Source organism: Stenella coeruleoalba (genome assembly GCF_951394435.1).
Source record: "Stenella coeruleoalba genome assembly, chromosome: 3".
NCBI lineage: Eukaryota > Metazoa > Chordata > Mammalia > Artiodactyla > Delphinidae > Stenella > Stenella coeruleoalba.
The window spans coordinates 25,928,523-25,950,286 of NC_137148.1; the positions used below are offsets into that span (position 1 = coordinate 25,928,523).

The following is a 21,764-nucleotide window of genomic DNA, read 5'->3' on the forward strand; positions in this document are numbered from 1 at the left end:
GGTAATAAAAATAATAATAGCTACCACTTATTCAGCTAGGCACTGTTCTACTGCTTCACATACTGTCACTCATGTAACCAGCCCTGTGAGACAGGTACAACTACTCTTCCCAGGGTACAGTGGAGGAAACGAAGGCAGAGTCGTCAGATATTTTGCCGAAGGAAGCAGGTAGCTGGTGACTTAGAAATTCTTGCTCTAGACCCCAGCTCTAAGCCACTTGGGTATCCACCTCTCATTTCCTGTTCTAATACTCAGGGTATGTGTGAAAATGAAGGAAAGCTCAGATGAAATAAATCCACATCTGTCTTGCTTTACCAATGTATCGTGAGACACTAGCCTAGTGCCTAGATTTAATAGGTTGTCTTTAAGTATATTTTTGAATGAATGAAGGACTGAGAAAGGAAGGGTGTGAGGTTAATGCAGTGGCTTGGCTGACTAGCCGGGGAAAATAATAGACTCAGAAGCCCTAGAGATGTGTTAAGTGAGTTTTTCTGGCCCCTTGATCTGTCCATAAGACGAATTTATATAAAGGTAATCGTTTTTACAAACCACAGCAATCAGAAAGAAACAAATTTTAATTCCACCAGCAAAAGGAATGGTAAGAAAAGCAAATAGTCCTATAATGCCATCTACTGGAAATCTTTTTCTCAGAAATGAAGTTTAGCTCTTAGGTGCTTTCTTTTTTTTCTTTAGGATGGTGGCTAATTTGAGTGAAATTCATAATTAACGTTAATAAGAGATCCATTTTCATTCAGCCTTCTCATGGTAATGAGTTCTAAACCAGATGAAGTGACATGCTAAGGCCACTATCATTTTTAAGTTCTTCTTTCTTCCTACAATCATTTAAAAATATTTGAGAGCTACAAATTTGTGCAATTATTCATATTTTTAAAATACTTTGCTAACAACTGTTAGATTCACAGTTACTCTAAAATATGTCACAGCCCTTACCTTTCAAAAAGGTAGGGATCTCGAATAGCCAAAGCAATCTTGAGAAAGAAAAACAGAGCTGGAGAAACCAGGCTCCCTGACTTCAGACTATACTAAAAAGCTACAATAATCAAGACAGTATGGTACTGGACAAAAACAGAAATATAGATCAACAGAACAGAACAAAAAGCCCAGAGATAAACCCACGCACATATGGTCAACTTATCTTTGACAAAGGAGGCAAGAATATACAATGGAGAGGGCTTCCCTGGTGGCGCAGTGGTTAAGAATCCGCCTGCCAATGCAGGGGACATGGGTTCGAGCCCTGGTTTGGGAAGATCCCACATGCTGTGGAGCAACAAAGCCCTGTGCCACAACTACTGAGCCTGCACTTTAGAGCCCTTGAGCCACAACTACTGAGTCCGTGTGCCATAACTACTGAAGCGCATATGCCCTAGAGCCCATGCTCCGCAACAAGAGGAGCCACCGCGATGAGAAGCCTGCATGCCACGATGAAGAGTGGTCCCCGCTCGCCGCATTTGCTGCAACTAGAGAAAGCCTGTGCACAGCAAAGAAGACCCAACGCAGCCAAAAATAAATAAATAAAAATTTAAAAATAAATAAATAAATCAATAAAAAAAACTTAAAAAATGGTACTGGTGAACCTAGTGGCAGGGCAGGAATACAGACAGAGACGTAGAGAATGGACTTGAGGACACAGGGAGGGGGAGGGGAATATACAATGGAGAAAAGACAGCCTCTTCAATAAGTGGTGCTGGGAAGACTGGACAGCTTCATGTAAAAGAATGAAATTAGAACACTCCCTAACACCATATACAAAAATAAACTCAAAATGGATTAAAGACCTAAATGTAAGGCCAGACACTATCAAACTCTTAGAGGAAAACAAAGGCAGAACTCCTACGACATAAATCACAGCAAGCTCCTTTTTGACCCACCTCCTAGAGTAATGGAAATAAAAACAAAAATAAACAAATGGGACCTAATGAAACTTAAAAGCTTTTGCACAGCAAAGGAAACCATAAACAAGACCAAAAGACAACCCTCAGAATGGGAGAAAATATTTGCAAACGGAGCAACTGACAAAGGATTAATCTCCAAAATATACAAGCAGCTCATGCAGCTCAATATCAGAAAAACAAATAACCCAATCCAAAAAGAGGCAGAAGACCTAAATAGACATTTCTCCAAAGAAGATATACAGATGGCCAACAAACACATGAAAAGATGCTCAACATCACTAATCATTAGAGAAATGCAAATCAAAACTACAATGAGGTATCGCCTCACACTAGTCAGAATGGCCATCTTCAAAAAATCTACAAATAAATGCTGGAGAGAGTGTGGAGAAAAGGAAACCCTCTTGCACTGTTGGTGAGAATATAAATTGATACAGCCACTATGGAGAACAGTGTGGAGGTTCCTTAAAAAACTAAAAATAGAACTACCATATGACCCAGCAATCCCACTACTAGGAATATACCCTGAGAAAACTATAAATCAAAAAGAGTTATGCGGGCTTCCCTGGTGGCACAGTGGTTGAGAGTCCGTCTGCCAATGCAGGGGACACGGGTTCATGCCCCGGTCTGGGAAGATCCCACGTGCTGCGGAGCAGCTGGGCCCGTGAGCCATGACCACTGAGCCTGCACGTCCGGAGCCTGTGCTCCGCAACGGGAGAGGCCACAGCAGTGAGAGGCCCGCGTACCGCAAAAAAAAAAAAAAAAAAAAAAGAGTCATGTGCCACAATGTTCACTGCAGCACTATTTACAATAGCCAGGACATGGAAGCAACCTAAGTGTCCATCGACAGATGAATGGTTAAAGAAGATGTGGCACATATATACGATGGAATATTACTCAGCCATAAAAAGGAACAAAATTGAGTTATTTATAGTGAGGTGGATGGACCTAGAGTCTGTCATACAGAGTGAAGTAAGTCAGAAAGAGAAAAAGAAACACCATATGCTAATGCATATATATGGAATCTAACAGAATGGTACTGGGCTTCCCTGGTGGCACAGTGGTTAAGAATCTGCCTGCCAATGCAGGGTACACGGGTTCGAGCCCTGGTCCGGGAAGATCGCACATGCCACAGAGCAACTAAGCCCGTGCGCCACAACTACTGAGCCTGCGCTCTAGAGCCCATGAGCTACAACTACTGAGCCCACCTGCCACAACTACTGAAGCCCACGTGCCTAGAGCCTGTGCTCCACAACGAGAAGCCACCGCAATGAGAAGCCTGCGCACTGCAAGGAAGAGTAGCCCCCACTCACAGCAACTAGAGAACGCCCGCGTGCAGCAACAAAGACACAACTCAGCCAAAAATAAGTAAATAAAATTTTAAAAATAAATAAAAAATTTAAAATAAAAAAAATTTTAAAATGGTACTGGTGAACCTAGTGGCAGGGCAGGAATAAAGACACAGATGTAGAGAATGGACTTGAGGACACAGGGAGGGGGAGGGGTAAGCTGGGACAAAGTGGGAGAGTGGCATGGACATATATACACTACCAAATGTAAAATAGATAGCTAGTGGGAAGCAGCCGCATAGCACAGGGAGATCAGCTCGGTGCTTTGTGACCACCTAGAGGGGTGGGATAGGGAGGGTGGGAGGGAGGCTCAAGAGGGAAGAGATATGGGGATATATGTATGCATATAGCTGATTCACTTTGTTGTACAGTGGAAACTAACACAACATTGTAAAGCAATTATACTCCAATAAAGGTGTAAAAAATAAAAAGGTAGGGATCTAGAAGAGAAAAAAAGGCATGTAAACAAGCATAAACAGAATATGATACAGTGTAACTTATAAGTGCATTTAAAAAACAAATAAGCAAACAAAATAGTATAAAGTACAAAAGAACCAAAGAGGAGGTAACATTTGAGTTGAGTCTTCAAAGATGGGAAGGGATTTTCCAGGTCATCCCGAAAATTAACTGGGGAAGAACAGGTGTTTAGTTTCTAGCAAGACAGAGAAAAGGGAGCTGGGAGAAGGGCAGGTCATTTAGCTCTTCAGAAGTGAAATGCATGGAGACAGAGATGTAAGAAAATTCTAGAAAGGAAAGTATGAACTATATTATGCAGATCTTAAAAACCATGTTAAGGATTCAGAGCTATCCTTATGGCAACAAGAAGTCATTCAAGTACTTTAAGTGAGAGACTATCACAGTTTACATGGATGGGATGCTATGTAAACAGGGTGGGAATGGCTTGTAGGGGAACAAGGCAAGAGACCAGAAGACCAGAATGGAGTCTAACAAACAGTTCAGAAGCCAAATGAACAAAAGATCAAAAAGGAGGGAGAAGAATTTAAACACAGGAGATGTGACTGAAATATACAGTGACTGTTCTGATGTGGAAGTGAAAGAGGAGAAAGAATAGAGGATAATTTCTAGGTTTCTGGCCTAAGGGACCAGATAGCTCACGATGGCATTAATACAAAGAATTTCATAGGGTGTCCCCTGAGTTCCTCAAACTCAGTACGCAGAGAAGATGATGAGTTCAGTTTCGCACAGGTTAAGGGTGACGTACCTGAGGGAACATCAAGGTAGGTATGTCCAACAGGCAATCTGAAATGTGAGTGTGGAGCACAGAGCCATACGTCACAGCTATAAATATCAATGTCAGAACATGCATGGGAGGAAAAACTGTGCGTGACATTGCATTACTAGGGGAGTGTATCCAGGAGAGAAAAGGACCAGAGCCCTTGGGAATAGTCCAGAGGCAAGAAAAAGAGCAAAAGTATAAACTTTACTCCTTTTACCATGTGCAACAGCAACTCTGCTGGATGATTTATGCAAATTCAGTCCTTTCCCCACATTATTTCAACTAAAATCACTTTTGGGGGATTCCTTCTTTGACCTCTTTTCTTATACACACTGTATTTTCTTTGGGGCTCTTACCTGTACCACTAGAGCCCTTCTCAGACACACAAATTTGGAAAGGCAGAATCTCCTTTTCTATGCGAACTTTCATCTCTCTCTAAGACTCAAAGAGACTTGTCATTTTCCTACATATTGGGAACTCAGTGGATTGAGAACTCAGTTGGCCAATCAAATAATATAAATGCCCACTACCATTTCTTAAAACACGTTTGAATGCTGATTTGACACTAACTCTTATCTCATCCTCCCAGAAACCAACGAAAAAACCCTCCCTAAACTTCTCCATTCTAACTCTACTACTTCCAGGAACTGAAAGACTAAATCCAGGGCAGCGAGTCCACTGGAAATGGAAAGCAGCAGGGAAATGATCATGGTGCTGCCTTGGGCTTTTGAGGACGGGATAAAATATTATGCATGTAATACATATATCTAGGTAATTTTAGTTATGTTGTCAAAGTCCCTAATAACATCAGGTATTATAAGTAACAGCAAATGTACTACATAAAAGGACAAAATTTTCCCACAATGCTCTATACTTAGCCAACAAGGCTTTCAATCCACTTCAATTCAAGAAGACCTTAAGAGAACTTGTTGGTACTAGACTGTATTGAGATTCTAACATTACCATCATTTGCATGCCCTTCTTGCTGATGAGCTCTCTCTAGCAAAAAAATGAATCAGAACAGTAAAGCGATTTAATAATTCTTTTTCTTGGGAGGCTATTTCAAATTCAAGAGGCCTTTGATGGATGTAATTCCTATGAACTGTACAACACTCAGCTTAAAACTCGATTTATTTTATCAACATCTCTAACATAAATGATGGGGCTTATCTTCTCATTATAGAGTTAAGTTCTCAAGTTTTGAGAACTTGAATATTTATAAAAAATATACTCTGAAGCCAGGAATTTTTCAGTCCTATCTTTTACAACAACAGTAACAACTGCAATTAATTTCGCACTAGCGGCCTCTCAGTGCCAAACCTTGTGCTGAGGAACTTTAATAAAGCTCAAAGAATCACTCTTCCAAAGTCACATAAATATGGAGAATCAGTTAAAAAAAAAAAAGAAGAATTAGAAGAAAGACTCAAATCCACATCTGCCTGACATCTTATCCAAAATAATTAGTGCCAATATGTATTGTATATTAAACATCATGATAAACACTTTTCATTTGTCATCTCATTTATTTTTTTACAAAAACCAGTAAGACTGCCACAACTAATAACGTCTGTTTTACAGATGAGAAAATCAGGGTTTATAAAAATTGAAATGTCAAATCATACAGCTAGTAAGTAGAATTCACTAAGGTTTAAACCCTCTCTGAAGTCACACTTCTTTCCTTCTTTAAGGTGATCCTAAAAGTTAAAATGAGATCTGTATTACTTGTAGGGAATTAATAGATAAGACAGATAATTTTTAAATATTTTCATGGTAACTAATTATTTGTATTTGCAAGCCTGCTGAGGAAAAAAAAAGAGAAACATATTATGTAGGGGGGAGTTGGACTAGATGACTTCTGAAGGCCTTTTCAACTCTAAGACTATGAGATTTGGTGTAACAAAGGGTTTGAGTGCCTAATTGAGACATTTTAAAAAATAATAAAATAAGAAACCTTCAAAATTCAAAAACTTCCCAGTGTCTCTTCATAAAGATTGTTTAAGAATAGTCCAAACAACCTAAACGTCCACTGACAGATGAATGGATAAAGAAGATATGGTACATATATACAATGTAACGCTACTCAGTCATAAAAAAGAATGAAATAATGCTGTCTGCAGCAACACAGATGCAACTAGAGATTATCATACTAAGTGAAGTAAGTCAGAAAGAGAAAGACAAATACCATATGATATCACTTATATGTGGAATCTAAAATGTGGCATAAATGAACCTATCTACAATATAGAAACAGATTCACAGACATGGAGAGCAGACTTGTGGTTGACAAGGGGGAGGGGGGAGGGAGAGGGATGGACTGGGAGTTTGGGGTTAGTAGATGCAAACTATTACATATAGAATGGATAAACAACAAGGTCCTACTGTATAGCACAGGGAACTATATCTAATCTTCTGGGATAAACCATAATGGAAAAGAATATAAAAAAAGAATGATTACAGCATATAACTGAGTCACTTTGCTGTACAGCAGAAATTAACACAACACTGTAAATCAACTATACTTCAATTTAAAAAAAAAGAGTAGTCCAATTTAAAACTTTGTAAGTATGTATGATGATGGATGTTAATTAGACTTATCGTGGTGATCATTTCACAATATATACAAATATCAAATTATTATGTTGTACACCTGAAACTAATAACATTATGTGTGAATTATACCTCAACAAAAAAAGAAGTCCTTTTTATATTATGGTCCACTCTAGAGATAGATGTGATGTGTATTATCAAATGATTTTATTTTTACATTTACAGTGTAATCATCTTCTCAAAAAAAAGATTCTCTAGGATAAAATATACTGTAGCATAAAGAAAATCTCATTAAGAAAACAATCTGTTTTAAATTAGTATCACTACTATAGAATCATGTCTGCTAATAAAAAATAATAATCGAAAGGAGCAAGATTAGGCAAAGATTTTTTCTTTACTCTCCAATGGAACAGAATTTCACAGTTTAAGTAAACAGTACTAAAATAACTTCTCAAACTGCAGATGTAATTTCTTTTAACCAAACCAGAAAGGATTAAAGAACATTCTACTTTGATGTACATACACCATAGCTGTAATTCAGTAAGTTCTATAGCAGCATCTAGACTGGCTCAAGTATACGTCTACACTCCCTTCCTGAGCCGCCAGTGAATTCCACTCTACGTCCAACTGGAACACAGAATAAGTAAGACAATTCCCATGACTGCCAGCTTTGAGACAGAAAGATTTTGACTTACAAATACAGAACTTCCATTTGAACCGATTACCAACAAATCGATTACCAATACCTATATAATATCATGGATCTGTATGTCAGAGTGTCTTAAAGAAGACATATTTCTGGGATTCAAAAGCACAAAAATGTATGAAGTTAATTCAGGCTCCAGATGTCCTGAACAAGCTCTATTTCTTTACCTATTGCTCAGAGACTAAATAATAGCTTCTCCTTAAAACTTTCCAACTTTCTTTTGAAGGACACCAAACCCAAAATAGCTTTGACACATTACTCCACAGTTTATCCTTCTTTTTCAATCTTTCACACTCTCAAAATGTTACTCTGACACATGTTTACTTACACCATTTAATGTGGACCAAACCTGTGACTCATTAGCGCAGATGTCACATTGCCACCTGACACACACTGCCGCTGACTTCCTGCAGCTCAGGTAGAGGGGTGCAAAGTAATTGTTACTTAGAAGTCAGATTAAAAGAAATTTCCTTTGACTTTTAGAAAGAAAGAGTGAAGGGAAGGAAGGGGGCTCAGGGAAGGAGAAAGCCAGCTGATCAGCATATACTTACATTGGTCAGGGGGGCGTGTGCAAACATAGAAAATCCTTCAAAGATATACTCATGATCATCATATTCGATAACAGTTGGCCTGTCAGTCTGAAAGCAAACAGAAACACAAAGTATGAAAAAATGACATGATTTGCATGTGCAGAAGCCCATCAGGACACACAAAGCAACCAATAGGTGAAATGTATGGACTTCTGTTAACGTTTTCCCAAACACCAGGGAGAAACTTTACACAGAGGATTAATTCTAGCTAGAATTCTCCTGCTTGGTGGAACTCTCTAGATTCAGTAATATTTATATACTAGACAATCAAGAATGTTTATTATGGGTGCCATAAAGAAAAACAAGGCTAGCTACATGGCTTCATTTTCTAGGAACTTGTTTTATTTAATCCCACAATACTACCAGTCCTGTTCTTACTAAGCTATATTTCTGAACTAACAGAAGCTCTAACAAGAACAACATAATGGCACAGTTGAATCAAAGCAAGTGGAGAAGACTCAGCATCACAACAGTCAAAACTAGCAACAGCCTGGAAGGCTCTGAAAAGACTCAAGGTGCCGGAGGCTCATCCCCTCACAGCTCCATTCCCAGGCCCTCCAAGGAGAAGCCAACCCATTAAACCCTGTAACAAATCAATTCCTGCATAATGTCAAAGATCTTAATTACCTGCAAATTGAATCTAATTAAAATATACAAATGTTGACCTAAGCATAAGAAATTCTCTTCTTTATGCCATTCTTATAGCCCACCATTTTTAATCCTAAATGCTAAACATGGAACAAATTATCAAGATTGGAAACCTAAAAGACATGTTTTTTTACATAGGTATTGAACACTATTCTTCTAAACATTTATACACACACACACACACACACACACACACACACACACACACGAAGAACTTGGGTGGGGGGGGGGAATAAAGGATATCCAAATGCGTATTATTTGTTTTTCCAATATTACTGTTACTTCCCATTTGAATAACTCAACAAAGCTGGTCTAAATTAAATATTATGAAAGAACTTCTAGTGAAATGATAATGGTACAGCCACTTGGGAAAACAGTTTGGTAGTTCCTCCAAATATTAAACATATAGTTACCATACAACCCAGCAACTCTAGTCCTACATTTATACTCAAGGGAAAGGAAAACATACATCCACACAAAAACTTGTACACAAACATTCACAGCAGCATTATTATAATAGCCCCAAAGTGGATACCACACAAATGTTCATCAACTGATGAATGGATAAATAAAATACAGTATGTCCATACAGTGGAATATTACTTGGCCGTAAAAAGGAATGAAGTTACATACTACAACATGGATTAATCTTGAAAACATTATGGTAAGTGGAAGAAGCCAAAAGATCACATATTCTATGATTCCATTCATATGAAATATCTAGAATAGGCAAATGATAAAGACAGAGAGTACCTTAGTAGTTTCTGAAGGCTGTGGGGTGGGAAAGAATTGACTGCTAATAAGTACAGGGTTTCTTTGGGAGATGATGAGAATGTTCTAAAATTACATTGAGGTGATGGTTTCACAATTCTGTGAAAAGACTAAATATCATGAAATATATACTTTAAATGGGTGAGTTTTATGGTATATTAATTATATGTCAATAAAGTTGTTAAAATATTAATAATCTAATTTTGAAACTGAAATCTCTTAATTAAAAAAGTAACCAGAATTAATTAATTTTGTACTGTGAAAAGGCAGTATGGCACAGTGGAATGGCATACAGCCATGCACCGTGAAGTCAGTCTGCCCAGGCTCAAGTCCTCACTGTGCCACTTATTGCCTGAATAATCTAGAGCAAGCGGCTTAACCTTATCTGTAAAACATGGACGACTGCCCCACCTGCATAGTGAGGATAATAATACCTACTTCATCGATTTTTTTGTGTGAAATAACTTAATACATGTCAAATACTTAGAATGGTGCCTAGTACCATAGTCAACAAACATTAGGTATTATTATCACTGTCATATATGCAATACTTATGGTCATAATATATAGATAATGCATAAGCTATTAGCTGATTTTTAAGAGATGCACAAGCTTTCTCTGCATTCCTCCAACTCCATAGCTCCAATGAACAAGCTCTCCATAATTCACTGGCTATTATGTGGTACCAACAATATAAATGAAAAAAGATACAGAAAGTAGTATAATGAGAGGAAGCCAAAAATAAAAGTCATTATGATAAAGGTCAATTTTATTGGCATAAAAATAAAATGTTTTTAAAAGAAAGAACATTTAAGAACTGAATCCATATTTAACCAATTCACATTTTAACCTATGTACACACATAGAACCTATTTACTACATTTTTAAACAAATGAAACCTGATTTTGTTAGGAACTCACTAAAAAGTTTGTAGGAGGTGAGACTGTAATTCGATAGTGGAAAAGTCTGCCAGCATTGTTGGTCATAGGACGACAGGGCTTGATGGCCTGAGGGGAAAAATAAAAATGAGTTTAAGAGTAAAGCAGCAAAATACTGTTTTCTAGATTCGCATCTGACAAAAGAGGTTGTATGTGTGTTCCTTCACAAACTGGAAGGGAAGGACAGTATTCACTTTACCATTACCAGATAGATAAAAATGGGCTGCTGGTTACTGGCATTCAACCCACCAACTCATGTACAATACAACATATAGATCTCTCTAGATCTGAATTTCCATGACTATTTTCCTTTCATTTAAAATAACATAATAATTGACCTTTGGCTAACCTCTCAATAAACTAAAAAAACAACAACAAAAAACCCCAGAAAGCAAGAAAAATAATCTCAGAAGTAACAGCAGTAGGTTATAATAGGAAGGGGAAAAAAGTGAAAGGGTTAAATATGCTGAATAAAAATAGAGGGAACCAGAAATGCAGGAAGCACAAGAGGTGGTGGACAGAATACGCAGAGAGCTTGAGACGGGAAAAGGAAAACAGCGAGCAACAGAAGCATCAGTGGAATCACTGGGTACGCTGTGACAGACACAACGATGGGTGACCCAGACCATCTTTCAAGGAAGGACTTGCTGCCTACTGTGAAGAGCATGGACAGCAGTCTCCAGTTGTCGGCTCCTTCAGGATGTGTCAACTGCAGAGGCCCCTCACCTGACGTCAGGCGTGTACTGAGCGAGGCAGAGGTACCAAGGCCCAGCCCCCCAGCCCGACTTGAATGGGCAATACTCATTCCTTGGGTCAGCACCAGGTTGACAGGGGCTTTGCTGGAGCTGACTCATAGTTAGACTAATCCGTCTATCCAATGCTGCTAATATCCTCTTCCTCTCACAGGTGAAGATCCCTAAGAAACATGCACCCCAAACTTCATCTTAGCATCTGCTTTTGGGGAATCCAACGTGTGACAGTTGGCACCAGAAGTGATCCAAGAAAGCAGGAGATGAGATAGGGTTTTGGAGCTGAATCACTTACCATCCAACTGGCAGAAAGGAACCCATCATGGTGGCTGGTGGAGCACACAGCCCCTGGCACCAGATAACACGCCAATTGAAACTTTCAAAGATGCTGAATTGGGAGACTGTACCAGTGGAAGCAGGTGCAATGCACCAGGTGTTTAAAACTATGAGAGACCGGTAGCTGTAGGGATAATGGGATGGGCGGCTACTGCCGAGCACCACTGATGCCTTACCATGCTCTTCAAACTTTAGTGTGATCTCAGATTGCTTGCTCCCCCACGCCCAGAAGTTTCTAAGTCAGCAGCTGAGGCAGGCTGAGAATCTGCGTTTCTAACAAGGCCCCAGGTGATGCTGATACTAGTTGGAGAGCTGCACTTAAGAGAACCACTGCTCTACAGAAATGCACCAGCAGAGGAGAAGGAAAGGCAGCTAGAAGCCAGATGTGAAAGCCTGCTATTGCACACAAAGAGGCTCTTACCACCTGCAGTGAGAGGTCAGAGAGCGCCAGGACCAAGCCCAGGGCTTACCTGTCCGAGTGGGTGGACCTTAAAGGCTAATTAACAGTCAACCAAGGCAGGTCTGTTATGCCAAGGTCAGGGATATGAAAACCCGGGATGAGACATACAGGTTCTGACTCCTCAGACGCCTCTAACCCTTCTGCCTCTTCAGAGGTGGCCCATCCTTGTCTATTAAGAGCAAGCACTCACCTGTCTGAAGACAACAAAAGCCCCTGAAGGCAACATTGTCCTCACTCTCCCGGCACCCGACCTCACAACAGACCCGTAATTAGGGTCATTTCACAGCATAACTGGTTTCACATTTTACAGCTGGGAAGGTGCTGAGAGGAGACATAACATCCCAAAGGAACTGTAAGAACCAGCTGGCACCAGCACGTGCCGGCAGCAGGAGTCCACACACGACCAGATGCTGGGAGTGCTCGATCAAAAGGAACAGAACATACAGCTAATTAGGGAAGAGTTTACTGACTTGGGAGCATTCAGGATTCAAGGATGTCAGGAGATGCTGAGAACTCCCTACTAAGACATCTCCTAAAAGCATGAAAAAGCGATGGCCCTTGCTGAGTAAAGTGAAAATACCAAAACTGCAGTGACCGACAGAGGAGGAAGGAATTCAGAGATTCAAGGAAATGGGTACGCTGGGATGGACATAGTATCTATGACTGAAAAATATTATCAGATAATCATATTCCATGGGAAGGCCCAGAGGACACGCCATTGACCAAGGCCAAAAGGAATGTGCTCGTGAAGGGGCACCAGCATCACTAGGACGATCGGTGTGGCCTCCTCTGCAGGCCAGGGCTGATTGTAAGAGAGGCGGTTACAGCAGCAGGGATGACAGGACTCTGAAACAAGAGAGGCCAGATGACGGGGCTCATTATAAGAAGCCAGGTCACACAATTATCATTATTGCAAGACGGAAGTGGCAGCCAAGGGGATATAACCCACAAAGAGTCATGGAAGTGGTTTTCACAACACAGTGTCCTTAGGTACAAAAAAAATGGGTAGCTGATAAGAGTACTACCTTAGTTTGTACTAACGGAAGTGATCAAGACTGGATAACCAAGAGGCTGAAGGTAGGCTGCTCCAGCAAACACTCATGATCCCTTGCCCGGCTCCAGGCCTGACAACCTACTGGACTGAAATCCACTGCCTGAAGAGGTGGCCAGAAGGCAGGAGGACGGGCCCTGCAACATTATCACCAGCAAAAAGGGTCATGATGGCCCTGTCCTTCCCCCAAGGGGCCTACGGCCATTTTGCTCAGATAACTGTACACCAGGGAAGGAAGAAGCCAGACAGTTCAAGGAGTGTTAGACCCAGCATCAGAATCAATTGATACTCAGAGACTGGACGTATCATCCTGGTATCCCTGTCAGAGTGGGGGAGATGAGGCCAAGGTAGTAAACAAAATCTTGGTCAAGGTCTGGCTTACAGTAGGTCCACTGAGTCCACAGATCCACCCAGTGGTCATTTCCCTGGTTCCCAAGTGTACCACTGGAATTGACAAAATTGGCAGACGGCGCCACCTCACACTGGGTCCTTGATCTGTGGAGTAAGAGCCATCGTGATGGGAAAGGTCAAGCAGAAGCCACCCAACCCGGACCTCAAATACAGTATGACTCTGGGGGAATGGTGGAGATTGGTGCCACCCTTAAGGATCCAAATGACACAGGGATGACTGCCCCTATCACATCTCTGTTTAATTCACCAGTCTGGGCCCTAAAGAAACCAAATGGATCCTGGCGGATGACTATATACCACCACAAGCTCAACCAAGTAGCTCTAATTGCACCTGCTGTGCCAGGTGTCGTAGTGTAGTTACAGCAGATTAATCTGACCTCAGGTACAAAGTACGTGGCAACTGATCTGCTGAATGTATCCTTTTCTATCCCAATCAGGATGAGGACCGGTTCTGATCAGAACTGGTTCACATTTACGTGGAACAGACAACATTTATGGGTTTGCCACCGGGTTCACTCTCCCACTCACTGTCATAATACAGTCCAAGGTGCCCCTGACTTTCTGGAATACTGTAGAATGTTATATTGCTCCACCGCATCTTTGACATTATTACGTTGAGCAAACTAAGAGCCCTAGTAAAATGGATATGCTCCAAAGGGTGAGAGAGAAACCCTGCGAAGATTCAGGGTCTACCCCAGCCGCACCATTTTAGGGGAGCATTCTGGGGAGTTCCAAGACATCCATCCAAAGTAAAAGACAAAATTATTGCCTCGTCCACCTCCTACAATGAAGAAGGAAGCAGCACACTAGGTGGGCCTCCCTGGGCTCAGGAGGCAGTGGAGTCCTTAGCTAGGAATATTACTGCAGCCCATTTATAAAGTGGCACAAAAGGCTGCCAGCTGTAAGCGTGACTCAAGTGAGAAAGGCCTCAGCAGTTCCAAACCGCAGTGCAAGCAGCCATGCTGCAGGGGCCATACAATTCGGCAAATCCCACACTGTTGGTGGGAAAAGATGCCGAGAAGAGTTTGTGGCCACACTGGGAGAATCACAATGCTGGTCTCTGGGGTTCTGGAGCCAAGCCATGCCATCTATAGTGAAGAATTATATGCCTTTGAAAAGCAATTCCTGGTGTGCTGCTGGGCCCTGGTAGATCTGGAAGGCATGGCCAAGGGACAGCAAACAGACATGTGGCTGGAACTGCCCATCGTAAGCTGGGTTCTGCCAGTCCCACCCTGGCATAACTTTGGGTGGGACCAGCAACAACCCATGGTAAGGTGGAGGGGGCGTACATCCAGAACCAAGCACATGCAGGAGCAGAGGGCACGAACAAGCCCACCACCGTTGCATCAGCTCCCCTCCCTCAGCTGATGACTAAGGACGGGAGGATGAAAGCATAAGGAAAAGCCCAAGCTTGGTTTGCAAACAGGTCCGTCAGAAAGGGGGTGCAAGCTGAAAACGGACCGTGCTGCAGGCTCATTCAGGGATGGCTCTGAGAGACAGCGATGAGGGAGAATCTTCCCAGTGGGCAGAGTTTCAGGTGGTGTACCTGGTCATCCACTCTGTGTGGAAAGAGAAGTAGCCTGAGGCTAGAATATAGATGGACTCATGGCAGAAGCAAGTGGCCATGCCAGCTGTCAGAGGCCTAGAAGGAAAAAGATGGGAAGATCAGGGATAAGAAGGTCTTGGGGGAGAGACTTGTAGGTAGACAAACAGGAGAGAACGATGATCTCTCCATCACATGTGGATGTTCACGGGAGAGCACCCACTGTGGAAGAGGTTCTAAACCATCTAGCTGACAAAATGGCATGGCCAGATGATGCCGGCCAGCCTCGGTCATTAGCCACCTAGGGTAGACAGGGTGGGCACGTGAACGAAGTGGCCACAGTAGCAGAGACAGAGGCTTCACACGAGCCCCACAGCATGGACCTTACTTCCCCAGGCTAAGCTGGCTAAGCTGACCGCCACTGCCGAACATCCAGACAGCCACCTCCAATGACCAACGCTGGGCCCCCAATATGGCACCATTCCTGGAGGAGACCAACCTACCACTTGGTGGAATGCTGACTACATAGGTCCCGTCCATTGTGAAAGGGCCACATGTACTCTGAGGATGGGTTTGCCTGCCCAGAAGTCCTCAGCCAGCACCACTGCCCACCTGAATCTCCCTTCACGGAAGGGCCTGCTGCCCAGCTGTGGGAAAAGCAGTCAGCACACAGCCTGCCGCTGTCGGCTCCTTCCAGGTCAGCCTCCACTACAGAGCCCCTCCCTCCGCCAAAGTCGTGCCCTTCCTAGGGCAGCTTGCTCGGGACGAGGGAGATGCAGGTATGACAGCCACTCCAGCCCCATGCAAGATAATTCCGACAAGCCCGGCTTTAAAGGCCCATCACAGGTGGACTTCCGCCTCTGCTCAGTCCCAAGCCCACTCTCTTCTTGCCTGGTTCCTGTGAAATGTCTCCACTGCAGCCCTGCCTGCAGAGACCCCAGCCTGAAGCACACGCATGGACACTCACAGAGAGCAGACCTTGTCCCACAGGCCCTCGCTACACTGGCCAACTGCCAGAGACAAACGAGGTCAAAGGGAGGCAAGTGGTTCAAAGTATCCTCCATCGGCTCCTAGCCCTTAGTCTGATTAGTGTTATGGCCTCAAACAAGTTTTACATAGAAATGAAGGATTTGCATAAACTATGTTTAAACATAATGTGCTGAATCATAAAGTGACAATCCTGGGATTAAAGAGAATAGTTTGTAAAGATAAAAGATAATGGGGAAAAGACGAAGGAAAATAACTGAACAGGAGTAGGTATATATAACTCTATGATGTAAAAGTATTCAACTCATCAGGCAGACACACTTGGCGCGCTCCTGACAGCCCAGGGACTGGGGTGTGACACAGGTAAAACAAGTCCGTGTGCCACCCCAGTTGAGTGGGGACAACAGACAAAGACTAACAAACACAACGGTGTACACTCACGTCCCCAAGGACAAAGGACATGTGCCTTACAGCACTTCAGTAAGATCATTTCTCCAGGGAGATTCACACCCATTTATAACAAAAACATGAAAAAAGATTGCAATATGTACCGTTTTAGGATACTTAAAATAATAAAAAAGCAACTCAAATTCACTTTGCCTATTTTAAATAATGAACCTTCCAAAGTTCCCTTGATAACATTCCCACTCCACCTCTAAAACCCAAGTACGTTTCTTCTCCAATTATCAGTAACAGAGACTATTAGGGAATATGAGAAGACTATTTCCATGGTATTATTTCATTTACGGGGAAAAGAATAGCAACAGCATCTGTCTACTTCTGGCTTCTCAGCACTGACAAATATAATAACCTGAACCAGTTACCTCTTCTCCGGGATAAATGCTGTGCCTGATTCCCGTGCGTCTCGCTTTTGCGCTGCATTTGCAGAGTGGGCCATCATTCATCTGTCAGAAACAGAATGTAATTCGTTTTTACTGGGGGAAAATCCACTCCATGCACGATGATGCCTCGGAAACTGTGTGGGTTTTAATGTCATGAGTACCGAAGCTCTGAAGAGGCTGTCACGGTTAGAAGATTAAACGGATGTTCCCAAACCAATAAAGCTGCAAACTGTCTCTATTGTCTGATAAAGGGAAATGGTATGACAACGCTGGATTCCTGACTTATTTGTGCAGCCAAGCAGAAAATAACAATGTCAGAGCCCTGTTTGCCCCCATCTTCTCCTATCACTTTCCAGTATGTTCCCCCTATTTTTTATTTCAGGAAAAATGACTCTTTCACAAAAGAAAAGCCTATTTTATATTCTGAAGGAACACAAAGAATGCTCTGAAGGTGACCTGCAGATTAAATGTTTTCAAAGACAGACCTAAAGGTATCTGAAGCAGAGGGAAGAAAATGCCTACCTGAACCAGAAAAACTTTCAACACTAATCAGGTGAGTCTGTATATGTTTGTTCACCTGAATTCATTTTACTGCCATGAATTCCACCCACATGATTCAATAAGTGAATAATCCTGAATGCCTCTTGGGTAGAAAGGGGAGAAGGAGGGTGATACATAGCTAAGGGTCCACATAGTCAAGGAATACTTATTCTAATTTTAGTGTATGCACTGCTGAAGCAAGCACTAGGAATACTTACACCACATGGGAGAAATAACACACATATGAAATGCTTAGTAATTTTAAAGAAAAAGGAAAAATGTCCAGGCTTCAAGAAACCAAAATGTGAAGGGTTGAACAGGACGGGAAAAGAAGGTGGCTACTCTACATGAGGCACCAGCATGAGAGAAAAGAGAGAAGGAAGAAATCCTATGTTATGCTCCAGGGACATGAGATTGAGACCCATCTAAATGGAACGGACCATATGTGTGAGTGAGAAAACCAAAAACGCAGAATTGAGGTCAAAATCTTAAAGGGCCTTAAAAGCCAATTTCATGAGTTTATTCAATATAAATGGTTAATATGGAATCAAAAAGGACACGAGAGCATCAGTTTAGAGTATGGGGAAGTGGAGTTCCATTTCTCACTTTCTTTGTATTAATTAAAATGTATAATTTATAAATATGACACATGTTATGGGACAAATATATTCTATATACACACACATATTTCTTTCGATTTCCAGGGATTTGTAACTCGTGCCCAATGAAAATATCTCATTAAACTTTGAAAAGAAATTTAAAGTAAAAATCTGTAACTTTTTTTATCCTTTTGGGAAATCTAAAGCTCCAGGTGGTACAGCAGAGGAATAACGTGGCTACCTAAAACAAACAAACAAACAAAAAATCACATTAAGATATTATCCAAAGTAAAAGCTGGCAAACAGAGATGTGATGGAATTCCCTCAAAAGTCACAACACATTCGTAATGCTGGGCACAACCTGTTGTGATGAAAAATGTGGAAAAATCACTTAGTGCTCACTTAGGAGAAGTGAGATAGACATCATACATTCCTGCCTTTTACCAGGGTCTGGGCCCCAATGCAGATCAGCCCTTTATAAGGCTCAACTGTACAGAGGACGCAAAACCACAGAGTAAACACAATGTTGAGACTGTACAGAAGGCCCTGGTAAATCTCTGACAGGAATAAGAACCCACAGAAACCAAGGAATAGGTTTCTTGATATGACCACACGGTAAGGGGAGTGACTGATGGACACAGGAGTTCTCTTAGGGGACACAAAAATGCTCTAAAATTAGATTGTGATGATGATTGCACATATTCCTGTGAATATACATAAAAACACTGAAATGTACATTTTAATTGTGTGAATTGTATGGTATGTGAATTATAACTCACTAAAGCTGTTTAAAGAGATCATACACATGATTAATATATCAAAGTAAGATTTCAAAATGCACTGACCATTTGCAAACATTTCTGCTCAATTCTCAGAGAGCAGTTCTCAGAGAAAGTACACTTCTGTCAGGCATTCTAACTATATTAATTCTATCAAGAAAAAAAAGTTAGATAGCTGTCATCTAATAAGTACCAGGAGAAGAGCATTCAAAATAATAGACAATGGTATGAATTTATGTATAAAACATAAATTTTAAATTATCTTTTTATAGAGATATGTTTTATTATGCTTGATAACTTCATATGCATTAAAGATACTATTTTTGTATGTACTGTATATTTGTAAAATACAAATCTTTTATAGATACTATTAATATTTTGTATTATGTATTAGTTCATAATAAAATAGTAAGCAAAAATAAAAACAATTATGTCCAGCCATGATGTAATTAGCTCAAACATGCTTATTAACAAGAAAGAGAAGTTATAAGACATTGTGACTACTACCAACTAGGAATTACGGAATCTTACAGGACTTGGGACACTGTTTACTGGATGGCTGCAAGATAACTTACAGATAAACTGCTTTTTTTTTTTTTTTTTTTTTTTGCAGTACGCGGGCCTCTCACTGTTGTGGCCTCTCCCGTTGTGGAGCACAGGCTCCGGACGCACAGTCTCAGCAGCCATGGCTCACGGGCCCAGCCGCTCTGTGGCATGTGGGATCCTCCCGGACCGGGGCACAAACCCGTGTCCCCTGCATCGGCAGGCAGACTCTCAACCACTGCGCCACCAGGGAAGCCCCCAGATGAACTGCTTTTAGAAAGAACTACAAGTGCTCTCTCCCTAACCCACCACTCATCTCCTTCCATTTACTGAAAGTTTAATGTGGCAGCACCATCATCCTGCTCCCCAACACAGGATTTTACCAACATCATCAAACATGATTCAAGGAACACTTGCTCTGGTGCTTATGCTTTGGAGCTGAACTCAGAAGCTGAAAAGAAATAAGCTGTGAAGAATGACACTCAACCCTGAGGAAAATTCAGTTTCAGTGCCAGCTAACATGCATCTTCTGAGCCTAGAGTCATAAACGTGATGTGTACGTCCGCAACCTTCACAGCAAGAACATAAAAGCCTTCATACCTGGCCTGGGTCATTGTACCAAAGTTCATCGTGAAGTCGGTCAGGATGGGCCTTTTTGCGTTTGATTTCTGCAATGACGTCGAAAACTTCAGAGTCTGAGCTGCTAGAACAGGTGCTGTCCTCATCGGACTCACATTCGGATTCGCTGGAACTCTCTATAGTGGTGAGGGGAAAACATGGAGAGATGCTGAAGCAATCTGCAAGCTGGTTCTACCTGGAGACTTACTTTCTAATGACCCAAACCTCTAAATATAAGGAGAGCTGTTTATCTCCCAGCAAATATTCGAGTGCCTACTCCATACTAGAACTCTGCTAAGCAACCCCATGAAAAATAATAGAGTCCATAATCCTAAGTCACAGTCTAGTGGGGGAAGCAAAGAATCAAATATTTTTACAAAGAAAGACTTGATGAACAACGCCAGAGAAAATGCAAACCACTGTAGCAGTATAAAGTTTCACATTCAGAAAGGTGCCGTGAATCCACACTGGTCCGGAAAGGTCACTGAGGATTTCCTAGAAGGGGTACATGCGACCAAGGCATGGAGTGGGGGTGGGGTTAGGCTGATGAGGCGGAAAGGAACACAGATGGGGCGCTGCAGGCAAAAGCACAGAGGCAAGAGCATGGGTGGAATCTGGCTGGAGCAAAGGTCTCACGGAAAAACCTGGAAGTGAAGGGCTCAAATGTCATGAATGCCAGGCTCTGAACGTCAGACTGAAGATTGTAAATGTTTTTCTCTCGATGGTAGCAACAGAAGATTTTAGTCCTTGGAAATGACTGGATAAAAACAGACCAAGAATTATGCTAATGAAACAAGCCTGCCACAAAAAGACAAATATGGTGTGATTCTACTTATATGAGGTACCTAGAGTAGTCAAATTCATGGAGACAGAAAGTAGAATGGTGGTTGCCAGGGGCTGGGGGAGGGAGGACTGGGGAGTTGTTCCTTAATGTGGATAGAGTGTCAGTTTAGCAAGATGAAAAGAGTTCTGGAGGTTGTTTGCACAACAATGTGAATGTACTTAACACTACTGAGCCGTACATTCAAAAATGGTTAAACAGTACATCTTATGTGTCTTATGTACATGTTGTAAGTATTTTACCACACTTAAAAAAAAAAAAAAAGACCTAGAACTTTGACTAATGCTACAAGAGATTAACGTAGTACAGCATAGTAATAAGGAACCCGTACATGGTTGTATTTTCGAGTGTACTGTGTGAGATGGAGGCTGTCATCCCTCTTTTACAGATGAGAAAAGTAAGGCACAGAGAGATTAAATCACTTGCCCGAGATCGCACTTTTCAAGTAGTGGAGCAAGGATTCAAACCCAGGTCAGCTGGTGCAGTCAGTGCTCTTCCCCACCATGGACACTGCCTCTCAGTGAGGGAGACATAATGAAAGTAGACAGATGAGAGCCAGAGAACACGCAGGAAAAGGCATGCTGAATGTCTTGTCTGCGAACAGACAAGACATCACCATATAAGAAAGTTATGAAAACTTTGTGAAGAGAGAGAAACCTTCAAACAGAGCTGGGCTATAGCTGGAGTTTCTCATCAAACCAGGAGCACCCTGGCAGTGGGGATGGCCACAGGGAATGCCTGCCAATCAGAGGCCCGAGGCACGGGAACA

General features: G+C 41.7%; 1 protein-coding gene across 5 annotated transcripts in view; it reads right to left on the reverse strand.

The window, feature by feature from the left end:
* The window catches only part of DROSHA (drosha ribonuclease III), a 130,231-nt gene that overhangs the window by 89,156 nt on the left and 19,311 nt on the right, over positions 1 to 21,764 (reverse strand). For 4 of the 5 annotated variants that reach the window (XM_079916365.1, XM_079916366.1, XM_079916364.1 and 1 more), the window contains 4 exons: positions 20,137 to 20,291; positions 17,058 to 17,138; positions 10,679 to 10,765; positions 8,301 to 8,387 (listed from right to left, as the gene is read on the reverse strand). In XM_079916365.1, the coding sequence (XP_079772491.1) occupies positions 8,301 to 8,387; positions 10,679 to 10,765; positions 17,058 to 17,138; positions 20,137 to 20,291 (410 nt within the window). The remainder of the gene's footprint in view (positions 1 to 8,300; positions 8,388 to 10,678; positions 10,766 to 17,057; positions 17,139 to 20,136; positions 20,292 to 21,764) is intronic. The other variant, XM_079916367.1, reaches the window with a different exon arrangement.